The 16796-nt window shown below is 44.5% G+C and overlaps 1 protein-coding gene across 1 annotated transcript in view; it reads right to left on the bottom strand.

The window, feature by feature from the left end:
• Positions 1-16796, bottom strand: part of MEIS1 (Meis homeobox 1) — a 124638-nt gene that overhangs the window by 94953 nt on the left and 12889 nt on the right. Inside the window, exon 7 of the mRNA XM_009901373.2 lies at positions 1188-1299. Coding sequence (XP_009899675.2) covers positions 1188-1299 — 112 coding nt within the window. The remainder of the gene's footprint in view (positions 1-1187; positions 1300-16796) is intronic.

The following is a 16796-nucleotide window of genomic DNA, read 5'->3' as shown; positions in this document are numbered from 1 at the left end:
AGTCAGAGGTCAGAAGGTTACCAGTTTCTGCCTCAGCTCTGCAACAGTTTACTATTCCAGGCCCCATTTTTTACTAGCCTATAGTTGCGATGAAGTCAGCAACTTTCCTTTAAACGACAGCGTCTCAAACACTTAAAATTCTATCAAGAGATGTTGCTCGCCGTCTGCGTTAGGTCCACACGTAGAAAAGAATTAAAATGTACTGGTTTGCTTTTAAAAAACTCATCTCCTCAAATGCAGACTTTGCAATGCTAATCAGTACTGTTCAACCTCTTTTTTTTTTTTTTTGAAACACAATTCCTTTGTTGTCTAACAGCACTTGAATGAAACATGATCATAAAACCAGATTTTAAAGTATATACCTATTGCGAGCTCAGAGTCAACTTCAATAAAGCACTGCCTTTTATATTCAGATTAAGGATCCTTTTAAAATTTTAATTGCATTAAATTAACACTAAATCCACTGCAGTTGGTCCCTTCAGAAAAAGCGTGAAGTATTTAAGCAGCCCCCAAAATTTCAGCTTTTTGGACTCCAGAGCTTCTGAAGACAACACTAATTACGTGTAGGATGTCCCACTGCCATTGCACCAAGCTCGTTTCGTACTCATCCTGCTACATCAGTTACTCTGTTTGGCTTGGCACTCACACAAAACATTTTTGCATTCAAGTAAACTGGAATCCAGCAAAAAAAATGGGGGGGGGGAAAAAAGAGAGAAAAAGAGAAAAGCACTGCTCAGGACTTCCTGAAACGGGCCAGCTAACATCTCTTCTTTGTATGCAGGGGAGTTGTGATGGTGTCTTTGAAAGATTAGCATGCATTTCTGCAACCTTAATTACATTTTGCTTTTGAAGATTTCATCTTTTAACCCATCTGAGCGAAGTAAAGAAATAAAATAAATCTTCTCATTGCTTATTTTTATTAAGCGTGCTGCAAATTTGGTACATATGTTGCTCTAATGTGTGCCTGCTGGCAGGGTCGAAGAAGAAATAAAGATGCCAATCCTTTTACTAGGAGGAGGTAGGGGGGAAAAAAAATAAAGTGTCAAAAAGGAAAAAAAAAAAAAGAAGAGAAGGAAGAGAGACCTTTCTCAGAACAACCCCCCCAGTACTTGAGCATATTTCAGTATTGGAAAGAGCGTTAACCAGTCCCCAGCTGCGTCAAGAGAGTGCGAAGGCTCCATTCCTACCTTGTTCACTGCTGTTGTCCCCACTGTGCGATGTGTGTCCTCCGCTGGAGGGCCCGGGGGTTCCCCCGGAACGCGTTGATGCCGTATCATCGTGGTCTCTGTTCCAGGAGGGCTATGGGGCCAAACAAAGAAAGTATTTAAAACTTAGAACCTGAGAAGGGGAAGAAGAGCCCCAGTTCACGTGCTCCTAGGGAAGCGGTACCCATGCCCAAACCCACTGGCAAAGAGCTGGCAAATCCATCCCCCAAATTATTCCCCCTTTCCAGAGGGTCAGACTGCCACTCCCCAACAAAAAACAAACAACAATATGGAATATGTTTACCATCTAAATAACCCCAAGCTTTATTACCATAGGAAACAGAAACATTGCTGTACAAGGCATGGGGAGAAGAAGAAGAGCCAGAGAGTGAATCGCTGGCACTGGGCTCCAACTGTATTTTTAGCCTCCACAAACCCCCCAGCGGAACAGCCTGCAAAGTCCACACAGGCAAAATGAGAGCGGTGGTCGAGAGCTGCGCCGTTTATATAGGGCCCCCCAGTCCTCCTACAAGGCCAACATGGAAGAGCTTAAAGACTTTGCTGGCAATTAGGCTTGGGTCCATAATAGCCAGGATGTGTCAGCTGTTTGCCGGATGGTATATGGCAAATGGACCAGGCACGGGGACAAAAAAGAAATGAGAATAACAATGGCTTCACATAGGCTGTGTACACTCAGCCCCATGCAGAGCCTCCTTGTACTACTGAACAGAAAACAGATGTTGCTTCTTATCACTGGGTGCATTTGAAAGTAACATTCAGATAGGAAAAATTGGCCGTAAATTAAATTCTTAGGGAAAACAATCGTGGCAACACTCCTCCCAAGTCTCCCTTTATCACCAGAGAAGATTTTAATTAGCTTTTAGTACTAGCTTTTAAAAAAACATCACAGAGACACGCTGGTCATCTTGCACAGCCTTCTGTGCATAATTGAATAGGTTCTTCTTTACCATGAAGCAATATTGCCCGCTGGAAATCATTGCCAAGAAGAAACCCCTCGCGTTTCACAACCTGCACACCTAAGTCTCTTGGATCTAAACCCACACCACAACACGAGCAGAGTCTGAACTACTATTGAAAGTGGACTGATATTGCCATCTTTCTAATAAATTGACCTATAGGCTAAAAATTTAGCCATTTAATACTGCATTCACATAGAGCTGAATGTAATTTAAGGTGATCCAGACAAACTTTAAGCACATACATACACTGAGGGGGAAAATCAGACACACAAAAATAAAAGAGTCCAATTTGAGACAGAAGATAAATAAGATTAGGAAAAAAACTCAACTTTTCCCAGCAAAATCTCTCTTCCATCTTTTTGTAATCCCGGTTGCAGAAGTGATACAGGATTACAATTAAAGAAAGCGAGGCCCATGAATATCTTAAATCAATTATTATGCATACGCCTTACAATAAATAAATAAAATAAAATAAAAAGTGCTAATTGATCTGGTGATCCTGTGATTGAAAGAATGATGTGTGAACTCTGAAAGAAATGCCCTTTTTTTTTTTTTTTTAACTAAATACTCATTCTCTGGCATACCAAAAGAATGCTGTAAGAGGTAATCTGGAACACATGCTCAGAATGCAAACAGTTAATGCATAAATTTTCAGTTTGTACAACTGCAGCTTTAAAAGAGGGACTTGTTTATTCAGAGCTCTGCAGAAAGAATGGTACAGCACCCAGGGGACAGACAATGCCAAGCACAAAGCCCTGGTGCCTCAACATGTAAAAGGATGTTTTTCTATGTGCTACAAATCCCACTTGAAAATATAATTAGAAGGAGAAAATGGCAAACTATTGCATTAACTGTAATTGAACAAAAGACCAGCAAGGCATGTGGGAGGTTGCAGGAACCCGTGGGAGTTCCAGGATGCATCAGATCCTAGGAGTGACATCTCCAGGGCACTCTCATTCTATTTATGTTGTCCCTCACTACTATTGTTGACTAGTGAGCTGACTTGTAATTAATAGAAAAGCTGCAGATAACAAGGTAAAATATAAAGCATTGCACTAACCTCCACAGAAATGTTTATTAATCTGATTAAGAATACAACTCCAAAGGCGAGGGGAGTGTGGAGGGGAGGGGGGCAGGAAAGAAGAGGCTCTGGACTGAAGAATTATACCGTGTTGTGCAGGAAACGGCCCTCCTTTATGCAACAACAGACTTGATATATTCACTATCTTTTAATGAGCTCCCCTGATTTATTCAGCTCTGTTCGGTTCCCTCCCCCACTTTTCTACTGTGCGGGATGTAGATTAATTCAATGCTTAATTGTTTAGTAAATTCAATTTTCCACATTCTATTCTGCATAGCTTTAGCTAAGGTTCTTAAATCTTCAGCAGCGAGCCCTGAGCCCAGTGTTTGTGATCTGTGCCTACCTTTTTTCATCACCATTTTTCTTCCTCCACCACTTAATTCACCATGAAAAGATTTTCCTTGCTGGAAAGTCTGATTCTGCTATGATCTGTGAGGCATTCCAATTCATTGCATTTTCATTGTGTTGGGTCTTAGATGCTGGGCTCCTCTTTTCTCACAGCTATCACCACATTATACAGGCACTCATGCAAGAGATGTTGGATTCCACCTCAGTTTATCAAAATTTTGTGCATCCTAGATGTTTACATTGCCGCATTCAGGAGCAGGAGTTAATATTTTCCACCTAATCTCACTTTTATTAAGCTATTATTTTTATGGCCTGTTAAAAACGAATCTGCTCAGGATACCACTAACTTTTTTTTTTTCCCCCTCCTCCTTCCTTTCCTGGCTGCCTCCATCTATTAGCATTTCAAAAGTATTTGTATTTAACTAAGCATCTCAAGTCTTAAGAGACTAGGAATTACATCTTTAGTCAGTTTATTAAACATGATGAAAGATTAGCTATCAAAGTTCGTATGCAAATTCTTCAGAGATAACGGCGTTGAAAGCCGCATTATTTTTTAAACAGACAATACTCAGAGCCCTACTTCCAAAAACATCTCTCTCCACCAAGGGAAGACAGATCCAAAGCACAAGCCCAAGTGTAACTTTTCCTCTCCTGACTATTTCAGCTAAGTTTCCCCCCCGTCCACAAAAGCAAGGAGCCAAGTACAACATTAATCTCATCCCCTTTTCTTCTTGTTTCTTTTTTCTAATCTTCCAAAGAACAAAATCTCTGCACTAACTTGCAAACTTGCCATCCTCCGAGTCATTTTGCATTCAATTGTTTCTGACAGGGATATGCCAAATATTATTATTTTTCACACCATGAACCACCTCCTTCTCTTGCAGAAATATTTCCAGCACTAGTTACAGAGTAAACTCTGACAGTAGTCATGACAATCTATTTCTCCACAGAAATAGAAGAGCCTCTTTTATTTCTCTTCTCCAAGAAGTTGTGGTTTATCACTTGACAGGGCTCCTTAGCCACGACAGTGATTTTTCAGTTCACTTTCCAAAGGCTGCCATACGCAGGAATGAATTCCACGTCACCTTCTACAGGGGAATTCTGCTTTCCTGCTGATCTTGGGAGCAGAGAGGGAAGTAAGAAGACTTGCTCCCCCATTTCTGCAAATGAGCAATGCCCCTTGGAAAAAAACACCTGGCTCCTGGGCTAAAGCCTGTGACCCAAGCTCACCCAGAGCTGAATAATAGGAGATGAGCCATGGGATCTCTGTGCCTCACTTTCTGCTCGCGGGGGGCGTGGGGGAGGAAGAGGAGGAGGGAAAGGGACAACAACAACAATAATAAAGAAAAAGAACTGTAAAAAAAAAAAGGGGGGGGTGGGGAAGGGAGGGCTGCACTTTCCTACAGCATGGATACTTTTGGGGGATCAAATTAATTAGCGACTGTAAAACATGTTGAGTTCTTCCAAAGGGAGACTTTAGAGAAGTGCAAAGTAATATAAATGAATCACTCCATTACATAGGCTGGCTCATTCCAGAGGAGGGTCTCAGCCACGTGGTTGTGACAAGAGTGTGTAAGGATAATGGCCCATTATGATTTGGGCTTATACATTAGTCACCATATAGCTGAGAAGGGACACTGTGGTATGGACTCGAACTTGCAGACAATCCTTTTTTTCAGTAGCTTTAATCTTTGTCTTCCAAGCTCACCCCTGCCCACCGTGCAACTGAAACTTTCAGACTGAACCTTTGCAAAATCAAGAATGCAGGATTAAAAAAAACCCAAACAAACAAACAAGAAGAGGCCAGCAAAAAAAATCATTTGGGGATTTCAAGGCTAGGCCGTAAAATCCCATAATTTAAACTGGTTTTGCACCTCTGCCTTTCTTCTTTGTGGAGAATTTCTAGTGCCAAAAGCGTAGTCTGGCTAGCGACTGATTGGAGTCCTGGCTGTATGGTTGACTTAAAAGGGGATTCAGGTGCCCTAATGCTGCACCACTTCAAGGGCAAAAGACCTTCTTCTACAAGAGATGTTTTCTCTTATCCCATGGCATTTGAAATGCATTTCCTGGCTTTTGTTTTGGTTCTGAAGCTTGTTGAGTACTCTGATACAAAAAGGGGTTAAAAGAAAAAGAAGAAGAATGAAAGGAAGCCACAAAAATGTTTGTGTATTTAAAGGATTGCAGAAGCACCAATCACCTCCCATGACCATTAACCAGGTGCTTCATTCACTTGGGGGATGCACTGAGCTGAAAAGCACAAGCCTCAGCAGGTACCAGTGCATCAAAGGGAGGACCACATTTGGTGAGGCCTCCGAAGCACTTACTGACTTGTGTCACAGTGAATCTCAAGCCTTAATAAACAAACAAAGGCAACAACAAAAAACAACCCACAGACAAAATTATTTGGTTAATGGCTAAATTGGAGAGTCAATATAAATAGCATTACCTACACTTATGACTGCAATCCAACAATAGCTGGGCTCTAAGTCAAGTTAACTCTAATGCACAGTAGGGAAAAGCATTGCCTTCTGCTTAAAGAATAAAATGGAATTTTGTTTTTCAGCACCATGTGTAAGGGAAAAAGAAAAAAAAAGAGTAGTGCTGGCCAAGGAATAAAAGGTTTGAGCATAAGTACATAAATAAAAGAAATAATTTTCTATTATAGGTGATAAAAACTGTACTCAGCATCTTTTGATATATCTCTTCTCAAAAGTTTTGTGAGCACAGCCCTCTTGTGGGCTCATTTGTGTTTGTGGAACAACTGGAGACGGGGAATAGCTAATTTCTTTACCTGTTGGATGAACCTCCTCTCCTCCAGGCTACCAAAGCACTGGCTGCAGGTATATAATCACTCATCCCCTCACCCTGGAGGGACTGAGCTGCTGCCAGCAATTTGTCAATGTAATTTTGGCCTTACTGTTCTCCTTCTGAAGTTTTATCTTATTTTCTTTTCCTAAATTAAATGCTTATTCATTAGGAAAAAAAGTATTATGTTCAGAATGTTCCTCAGATTTTTCTTAACTCCTACTTTTTATAAGCCTCCCCCCTCTCCCCTTGAGGGTTGGGAGCCACCACATTAGGAAATACTTGTACTCTCTACAGGCTAGGACTTGAAGTGAAAAAGGGGTTGCTTCATAAAGTCATCGCATCCACCTCCTACAAACTCAACCAGTCTATTTAGCAAGGCTTTGCTGTTTGCATAGTTAATCCTGGTTGCTAGCTACACTGATGTCCCCAGCCTCACTTGGGCAAAACATGCAATACCACTGCTCAATACCTTAAGCGTATAATCCATAGTACCAATGCTGAAGCTAGAGCTACATGATAGAGGGACCTGGTGTTCACAATCCACTTTACTTCTGGAGGGCATGGCTAGTAAGAATCCTCAGGTAGCCTGGCTCCCATCCAGCATAAAAGGAAGTTTTTGAATTCTCTCTTGGAAAGAAAACCTTGACAAATGCACATTGCTAGGAAAGACTAAGAATATTTTTAGATAATATTAAAAATATAATGCCAGGTATTTCCCAGCTTCCACACACATTCATTGTTTATGCCAATCTCCATCAAGCACAGACTTTGGAGGACCGTGAAATCCATTTTCTGAGAGGACCCACTCATGGCTTTGCCATCCGAATTATCTCCCTGTGAGGCTCACTAACTTCTAGTATCCAGCAGTAACTCCCACCCCCTGGCCCGCCAAAGCCAAGTGGGGACATCACGTGCAACACAACAAAACCCACAGGGCCTAGGAGTAAGTAATACCTGCAGGAACCTTAAAATGCTGCAGAAGAGATGCTTGTTAACGCCAGCAACTCTTCCATAATCTACTTCATGTAACTTTGAGTCAGAGGAGAATTATTTTTAGTAGAACAACAGCAACGGCACAAACATCAGGTTGGAATGGAAAAGAGGTTCTCTAAGGCTCCAGAAATAAGGTTGTTGAAACGACAGACAGGCGATAACTCCTCCTGCAACAAGGGCAACTCGTGCACAGATGGAAACCTTTGCAGCGTTAGCGGCGGCAGAGCCCCGACGAACGATAAAAGCAGAAGAAATTCTGTGTGGAAGTCTCTGCTCTGACCTGGATTCCCTCCCTAGCCCCAGAAAAGTCGTCAGCTTTCTATCTTTAGTTTCCCCTTATTTCAAACGAGGGTAAGACTCTTCTCTGACTCTTTGCAGCCACACAGGAGGTAGAAGATACAAGCTGTCTTGATACATGCAACACAGGCCGGTTTCGAGACAACAGATACAAGGAAATGAGAGCAGCTATGAAAGCCAATACCAGAGAGGACAGAAAACTGGGAATAAACAGGACTTTCGTCACCGATTTTCATGAGACCAGGATTTCACCTGAAGGCACCAGAGGCACAAGTAGCATTGCACTGTGCAAAGATCATTCAACCAACACCCACCACACAGTGCGAGCTTTTTCAATCACCCCTGCTACCACGAGTCACTGTGGAACCTAAGGTCCAGAGAAGGAGCCAACACCTTCGGGCAGTATGACAGCAGCTGCATACTCATGCAGGTATCCTATCCCTACCTCTACCGAGTTTTCTATGGCCTCCATACCATAGAATCATAAAATTGTTTTGGTTGGAAAAGACCCTTAAGATCATCGAGTCCAACTGTTATCAAACTCTACCAAGGCTGGGGCTAAACCATGTTCCTCAGCACCACAGTTCTGCCTCTTTCAAACACCTCCATGGATGGGGATTCAACCACTTCCCCTGGGGAGCCTGTTCCAGGGTTTGAAAACCCTTTCAGGCAAGAAGTTTCTTCTAATATCCAACCTAAACCTCCCCTAGTGGAAGCCATTTCTTCATACCCTCAGAGCATGGAGGAGAAGAGCGTATGGCAGGGAGAGGAGAGGAAAAGGCCTGAGAGTCCTGAACAGGCTGTCTGGAAAAGAAAACACGAGCGCAAAAGGACAGGGTGATAGCGCTTTCCAAAGGAAAAAGAATAATTAGAAGCAGTGAGCATAAACCACAAAAAAAAAAAAGGAGAATGAAATGGAGATCATCAGACTGGGTGGGACATAAAGACCAAAAGGAAGGGGAAAAACCACAGCTCTTCTCTTTCAGGAGGCACCAAAGCCCTGTCAGTTCTACAGGGGCAAGCCTTTTGGAAAAAAAACACTTGTGTTTGTGTGCATATGGGGGTTGGGGGGAATGCTCATAGCTACAGAGAGACCCCTCAAGCTTGGGCTTGAAACACAGTCCAACCCCCTTCTGCACATGCTGAACCCACTGTGCTTAGGGAACCATCCCCAAAGTCCCTCTGGTGGGGGGGGGGGGGGGGGGGGTGTGACAATGTAAGCAGACAGCTTTTCTTTCTGAGAGGAGCCTCCAGAGCCACTCAAAAACCCCATCTCTGGCAATAACAAACTTATTTTGGGCATTTAGACCCTTCAGGGTTTGCCTTTTTGTTTTCTTTTGCACTGCTGGTTGCTGCACTTGGTGGCTGGGATAGCAACCCATGAAGCCTGAGCAGCAGCCACCACAGTGTGCCTTACATTTCCTTGATCTTCCTCCATTCCTCCTGGTGGGGCTTTTTTTTCAGTCTCAGCTCAACAGTAAACACCGGCTGCCCAGCCAGGTTAACTGAGCCAGCTGATGGTGATGCAGGGCTTTTGTCTCCCACACAACAAACATTGACTAGTACTTTCTATTTAGAGCAACCCCACATTGTAAACCTGTCTCCTCCCTTTGATAAGAGCCCTATCGCTAGATAGCGTTAATCCCCATCCCTTTCCCCACACAAGGAAACACAGCTTCGCAGTCAGGGGAGATAAAGTCACTGCTCCCTGTAGATTTTTTTTTCCTTCTTCTTTTTTTTTAAAGTCTAATATCATGCAGAAATGTGCAGAAAGTTGGAGCCCTCAAATGACATCGCTACCTCCTAAACGCTGATGTGCAAGGATTCGAGGTGTGTTAGTCCTCCTCGGCTACTACTGAATTTAACAGGACTGGAGCATTTTCTGTGTTTTTCTAGACCAGGAAAAAGGCCTTCAGAGACAAATAAGTGTTTCCTGTTCAATATTTCATGTAATGATTCCTCCAAAGGTGTAAACAGGAAAAATGCCTCGCCACTTAGCCAGAAAACGAGCGTCTGCTGTCCCTTGCTTTTATTGCATTTACGTGTTAAAAGTCATTTAGAAGGGGATCTGCCAGATGCCCAGGTCTGACTGAGACAGCACAGGCTGTCAGATGGCTGGCTGAGGTCCCGAACCTGACCTGCCTGGGCAGATTTAAAGCAAGAAGGAACCCCCAACCTCTCCCACTCCTCTCCCTTCTCCCCTGCCAGGGGGCCCAGCAGGCAGCCTCGTCTGCAGTCAGTGTTTCAGAGAGAGACACACTGAACATCTGGGCTCAGCCAGAGAAGGTTTACTTACAGTAAAAACCACATCTCAAAGCCTTTGCCTCACAGATATTTTGGGGGTGGTATCTTTGAGGAAGGAAAAAAAATTAACCCATCAGGGCACCTGGTGCAAATTCTTTTAACGTGCACTTCAATGCTCTGACTTCCAGCATCTCATCAAGCCAGCCAGAGCTTGTTGGAGAGGATAAGGTGCAAAGACAGCCCTCACTCCAGGCTTCACCTCCACTCCATCACAAGCTAAACCACCCAGCCTACGTCACAGCTCTCAAGCCACTCTTTTTAGCTAACTGACAACAGTCAGGTCTCTTTAGCTGACAGCAGCCAAGTTGGGCACACTGTTTGTTAGCGGTCTTCAAGGGCCTGCTGCTCACCCCGCGGTGCTGTTCAACCCTCAGATTAAATTGCAGCCTAACGAGCTTCGCTCCAGCTACACCTCTGCGCCTGAATGGATGTGGTACCTGCTAAGGCTGTGCTGGGTATAAAACCTGTTCCTGATTATAAAACGTTTGCTTAATCTCCAGGGCGCCGCCTTGTTTTTTAAGGCTCTCTGCAAGTCACGCACTCCCGGTACGTGCTGCCCGTTATCTCCAGAAGGCTTAAAACTGGAATCCCTGTGATTCACATTTTCCAACGCTCATGGCCAAACCCTTCGGCTCCTCCACTTTCTACCATTTCACAACAGGCCAAATCTGCAGCGAGGCAGAAGCGGCCAAGCGCTCCGGCTCTGCGAGTCATATGCCAGCAAGTTGGTGGCCACAAAACACGCCAAGCCCAGGCGGTGGAAGCCAGACATCGGTGAGCTTCGGGGGTGGCTCACCAGGCTGAGGCAGCCGTGGCTCCCCGACGTCTCCACCCGCTCATTGAGGGATGGCTTGGAAGCGTGGCTGGCTGCCAGAGTCACCAAAAAAGGTTGGGCTGAGAGGTCTGTGTGGCCTCCCAGGGAGGTTTTGGAATACCCAGTGGTGCATGTAGCAGCATAGGGATCATGGCATGGCCTCACATAGACCCATGCCTTGGGACAGGCAGAACAGCCACCACCCCATAAATGTTTCCAGTCAACCCCACTGCACTGCTCCTTCTGCAGAAGTTACTGGCAGCACTGCCACTTACTCCATACAGTGTTTATCCCCCTCCTCCTTTAAACATGTTTTAAAAGTGGCAGTTATGCAAAAGGTAGCAGAAGGGGCCAAAACCAAAGCACACAGCCACCAAAAGCAAACTTCACTGTCAGCTTTTCAACTCAGTGGTTCTCCACGACACCAAACAGAAAGGTTTTGCTTTCTTTACACTCCTTTCTTTAAGCTATCCACAGAGTGAAAGAATTAATCTTTTTCACCATATCACTTCTTATATAGTTCTTCTACCTTGCTATTACTATGTTACCTATAAATTAAGGCATCAGCCCTACCTGATGAGAAGGGAGAAGGAGAAGTACAAAAATCTCAGCTCACCCGCTACTAATTGTCTAGCCTCAAACCTGCAGCAACAGGTATCTCCTCACTCCTGCCTCATGTTACCAGCAGAGTGGGATTCCCCATCCCTGTCCTGCCAGCATGGCTCTATGAGTTCTCTCCCAAAGGCTCTCTCAAACACTCAGTCAAAACCAAAACCAGGGACCAAGCCCCATTTTGACACAAAAAACATGCATTTAAGAACAAAATGAATCCTCCCTGCCCATACTGGCTGTGTGCATACCCTCTCTTTGGCTTTAAGGAGAAATAATAATTAGAAATAAATCCCTCACAAGGGTTATAGCAATGCAACAGGATGCATTTGTACATGTCGTACTTCTTCTACAAAGCCCTGACACAAAGCACTGCTATGGGCCTCATGGACGTGGGAAAAGCAGGATGATGCTCCCCTACTTAAGTGGAAGCCACGCTAATAAAACTGGTTTGCACAACAGGGAGGAGAGGCAGGAGCCTTCTGGGGTAACACAGCTGCAAAATCTGCTGGGCAGAGAGGTGAAAAGGAGGAAATGGTTTGAGCATGGAAGCCACACTGCCTCTAGCTACCTGGGTGCTGTGCTCCAGGCACCTCTTTCTGAGCAGCTGTGCAAAGACCAGGCACCTCTTCCCAAGCATTCCTGCAAAGAGTGGGAATCGCTGGGAATCTGCCTGCCACCAATTCATCCACGTGCCTGAAAGGCTTCCGTCTTCATCACAGTCACCCTCCTTCCGCCGTGATACCCCAGCAGCATCACTCAGCTGAGGAGACCCTGTTGGTGCCCAAGAACTGCCAAGAACTGCCCAAATGTAAAAGCCCACATGAACAAGGAGAAAGCCAAGTCATGACTTCAGACAGCCTCCTAATGACACATCTGTACCCATCGAAACAGAGCCATGCCTGGGATGCAGCAGAGCTATTCCTCCATAATGCTTGCACAACAGTAGGCAAGCTATCTTCATTACAAGACACACAGACCTCTCCTAAAAACATCCGTCCAACCCTGCCGACACAAGGTACCTTCTTGGTGCAAGGGTGAGTGGGGGCCAAGGCGACCGTGGCATAGTGCATCCTTGTGCCTGCACCCCAAGGAGCAGCGACTCAAGGGTAAAATCAAAGTGCCACCTACTGAGTCTACAGTATCTGTGTCCTTCCAGGAGGGTTTCTGGCCAGGGGCTGGTCACAGTTAACACTTAGCCAAGTTTCCTCAAGCAGTCACTCTGCATGCAAACGCGCACACCTCAGGTGGCTGTCAAGCATCACCGAGCAGGAGAAATATAACCCAAGGCTAGAACCATCTCTGAACACCCCACCCCAACACGATGGGTAGGATGTGGACAGCCAAACAAAGGGTCAAAACTTCCAAGTCTATGGATAAAGCAGAGCTTGCGCTGACAAAGCTCACCCTAGTGAAGCGCAGGGTAGAATGCTGATGACACAAACCGCCTCGTGTGCCAGACTTCAGACATTCATTTCTACCATTTCTGCTTGACACAGATGGCCACAGCCCTGCACTCCAGCAAACAGGGCAGACAAAGCCACCGAGTTTCTCATCTGCTTTTCCCCTCTTCTCCCAAGAGATACACAGCCTTAAATGGAGCTACTTAAAGCCAATGTTAAAAATGCCAGTAACGACCTGACCTTCTTGGTAACAACCAAATCGAACCAAAACCTAAAGACCACACCAATGAAGAGAAAATTGCAAGGCAAAGCTTTCCTCCCTTGAATGTGTGCCAGCTGTGAGAACCTTAGATTACATTGATGCAGCTTTCCAAATTTTAAATACAATAATTTTCTGTATTAAGGGCCCAGTAATGCTAATGGAGGCATAATTAAGCATTGATGCCATGCCCATATGAGAGAAGCTTGAAAAACTTAAATAAACTGTGAATGGCAGGATTAATACCACAGCTTTTCATTTGGTACAGCTGTTTGAATACAGTATACTGCCTGTGATGGCATCATCTGTTGCTGTGCTCTTACTCAGGATTTCTGAAGTTAAAACAGGCAGTTCTCTTAAGCAAATGAAGAATTACCCCTCTCGGTGTTAGCCTGTTTATTTCAGCAAAGAGGGTCTGGATGCATGTTTGCTTTATATTAAAATAAATAAAGAATAATAAAAGGAAAAGCCAAACTGCAACCAAAATTATCTGGCCAAATTCAAAAAGCCTGCTGACACTTAATAAGGGAATTTTAATTTACTGTGATGGCCCTTCAGAATGGAGGAGTAAGTAATGCAGTCCTGGAGAGATCATCTGGCCAAGTGGGAATATCATATATATGCCTGGAGAGTCCTTTAAAAGAAAAAATAGCTCACCTCAGCCCTGACTGAAGGGGAAAGACAATACTTTGGTGAAATAGAATTCTGTATTTCTAGGAAAGGCTCCAATAGCAAATTGCTTACTAATGCAAGAAGCCTTGCAAGTTTTATGATGAATGGAATGGGCGATGGCAGGAGTGTGAGACGGCGCAGGATTTGCACACATGGCTTAGCCAGTAAAAAGTAAATAAATAGGTTACTTATAAGCTCTAGAAGACACCTGAAAATACCCCTAAGAAAAACCCAAGCTCAGTGAACTTCAAACCAGAAGATAAAACAGCATCCAAATCTATCTTGCCAGTATTGTTTTTTTTCCACCAGGGAAATGAGTTCTCCTATGAGTTGGTTCTCAACCCTTTGTTTCATGGCTGGAAATTACCAGCTGAAAAGAACTTATGTAGATTTCCTCACTGCCTTTAAAAACTTGCTTATCAGTGGCTGTGGAAAAATCTATCTATGCAGGGAGTGTGTCAGGACAGTAAACCACCATCACAAAATAAAATGCTCCTAAGAAGGACTGAATGCCATATTCACCTAGGAAATACAACCCCCAAACTACAATCCCCACCCTGGATAGGGTGCAGCTAGCTCTTCCCCTGCCTCACAGCCCAGCTGAGCCTTTCTCCATGCCTGGCGTGGTAAAACGTTCCAAAGTTTTTTGCCCCACACAGAGCTAAGAGAAATATTGCTCTTGAGCTGCAGGAGCGAGGGCAAGAGGAGGATGCAGAGCCCCGGTTGGGGCAATGAGGAAGGGCAGCAGTGAAGTGCTGCTACGGAGATGAATGTGCCTGATGAAAAGCTTACCTAAAGCTCGCAGGGAGCCAGCACCCGGCCGGCAGGACCTCTCCAGAGCGGCGGGCACGAGGCCGCCAGGACGCTGGGGAAAGACGAATTAACTAAAAGTTAATGTGGATGTTCTCATTCAAAAGAAAAGTGGCCTACTCCAAAGGGGATTAGGCTAAAGTGAACTAAGGCCACTTTACTTCTGAATGAGAGCATCCACACAATAGTGCAATGCACTTTAACTAATGCACTTTAATTTTACACCCAATCAATTTGTCTTACCTCTCCTGAGCGTCCTTATGTGGACAAACTCAGAGATTCATCGAGTTTTGAGGCCAGGCAGGAACCATTAGCTCAACCCATCTCACTCCCTGCATGTTTTGGGCTACTGCCATTCAGAGTTATCCCTTTATTGATCACCAAAACTCATGGATGACTAACGTATCACTTCTGATGGGATGGAGAGATTTGGGGGGGAAGTGGGGGGGGAAGAAGAGGGAAGAGCATAAAATAACCTTTCTTCCACAGGGTGCCTAGCCTGGATTTGAAGATGTTTGCAAAACAAGAAGCCACTTGCAAAACAAGAAGCCACCATGACTGTCGGTGGCCTGTCCCACCACCAGCAAAAGAACAGCCAACTTTTGGGCACAAACGCAGTTCTTTCCATCCTACCTTCCCTGTGCTCTGCAAATTAGCAAGGAAATGGCAGGCTCTCTATCACTGTCTTTAAATAGCTATCTTTTTTTTTTTTTCTTAATTGCAAACAGTCCCTTCACACTTGGGACACACTCAGGTTCTCAGGTTTGTTTTTAATTCACCTCACCAACATTTACATTCTCAACATTTGCCCAAACATCTACTGATGAATCTCAAATCCTCTCTTCCAAAGTCCAGTAACCCCCAGAAACCACTCACCACTTGCCCTACTGACTTTGTACATGCAATGACCCACATGAACCTGAAATCTCTCAACTCTTGGATATATACACCTGAAAAGAAATAAATGAAGCCACAACAGCAACCACCAGCAAAGCAACTCAAACAGTCAAGCCTGTGAAAGTGATGGGGATCCCCTGTGCCATCAGCATCCCTCACTAAGAGAGGCCACCGCAAATAGGGCTGGTGGTCTCCAGGGGTCAAAACCAAATCTAAAAAGAATCCTGAGGACATCAGCCTGAAGAGATACTGCTCTCACCTATGCTTGGAGACTGGGTTATATCTATTTTTCTTTTTCTTTTTGTTCCTCCCCTGTTGAAGGTAGTAAAAGGGAAAATACAACCCCACTAAAAGCACCGAAGACCCGAACCAACTGCCAGCAAGTTGTCTTTAAGTCACGTTGTGGAATACCAGTGGTGGTGGGGATACAGAGCCATTAATCAGGGACAGAAATACACTCAAACAAGGCAAAACACAAAATGTGTGCTCTGTTAGTGCTCTCTTTAAATATTGCTGCCCATGCAGGGGAAAAAACAACCGAACAAACATGAGCATTAATTTCCAAATTTGCCATGCACGTTAAAGCCTTCTCTGAACATCCAAGGTAACGCTCTAAGGATGTGAGTTGGTGAAACTGCAGTACACCCTGGTCTCTCCTTCTCCCCTCCCAACACACACCAAGGAAATAATTCCAGAAACCTTCCTGACCAGAAACAACGCTCCTCTTAATTTCCTTTTATTTGTTTAGATTACACAAGATAGCTCCTCACTGTGCACACGCATGTGACTGAAAAGCCCCAAACGCAGAAACACAAAACAAAACAAACCCGAAGATCCTCTAATCTAAAGAAGCTGTGCCAGATTGTGGCTGGGTTTTAAAGTAGTATTTATCAGCACCAACTACTCTTACTCCTTTTGATGGAGCGTAATAGAAGCTGACTTTTGGAAGGGCTGAAATTGCCTGCTCTGGGCTGCATCAACCCTTCTGCGTGCAGTGCCCGCGTACCTGCGCACAAGCAGCTCGAGAAGACTCAAACCCGCAGCCATAAAGTCTAAATTCAAGGTAAAACTCTTTTTCCCCGCCCACAACTTCCTTGCAAATCTTCCAAGTTGCCCCAAAATAACAATTCTGCGATCCCCAACGCAAAGGCGCTGCGAGCTCCTGCTTACGGGAACACCTTGGAATATGCTTGCAAATGGTTAGGGCAAGTTTCAGCGTTACCTGGAGTGTGAACATAGCTCTGTCAGATTTGATATTGAAAGGGATGAGGGGAAAAAAAGAAAAGAACAAAAAGAAGAGGAAATTAAACTATCCT

This window comes from Dryobates pubescens, chromosome 39 (genome assembly GCF_014839835.1).
Source record: "Dryobates pubescens isolate bDryPub1 chromosome 39, bDryPub1.pri, whole genome shotgun sequence".
In the NCBI taxonomy this organism is placed as follows: domain Eukaryota; kingdom Metazoa; phylum Chordata; class Aves; order Piciformes; family Picidae; genus Dryobates; species Dryobates pubescens.
Note: the sequence above shows the minus strand (reverse complement) of the source record. Positions and strands in the feature narration are given on the sequence as shown.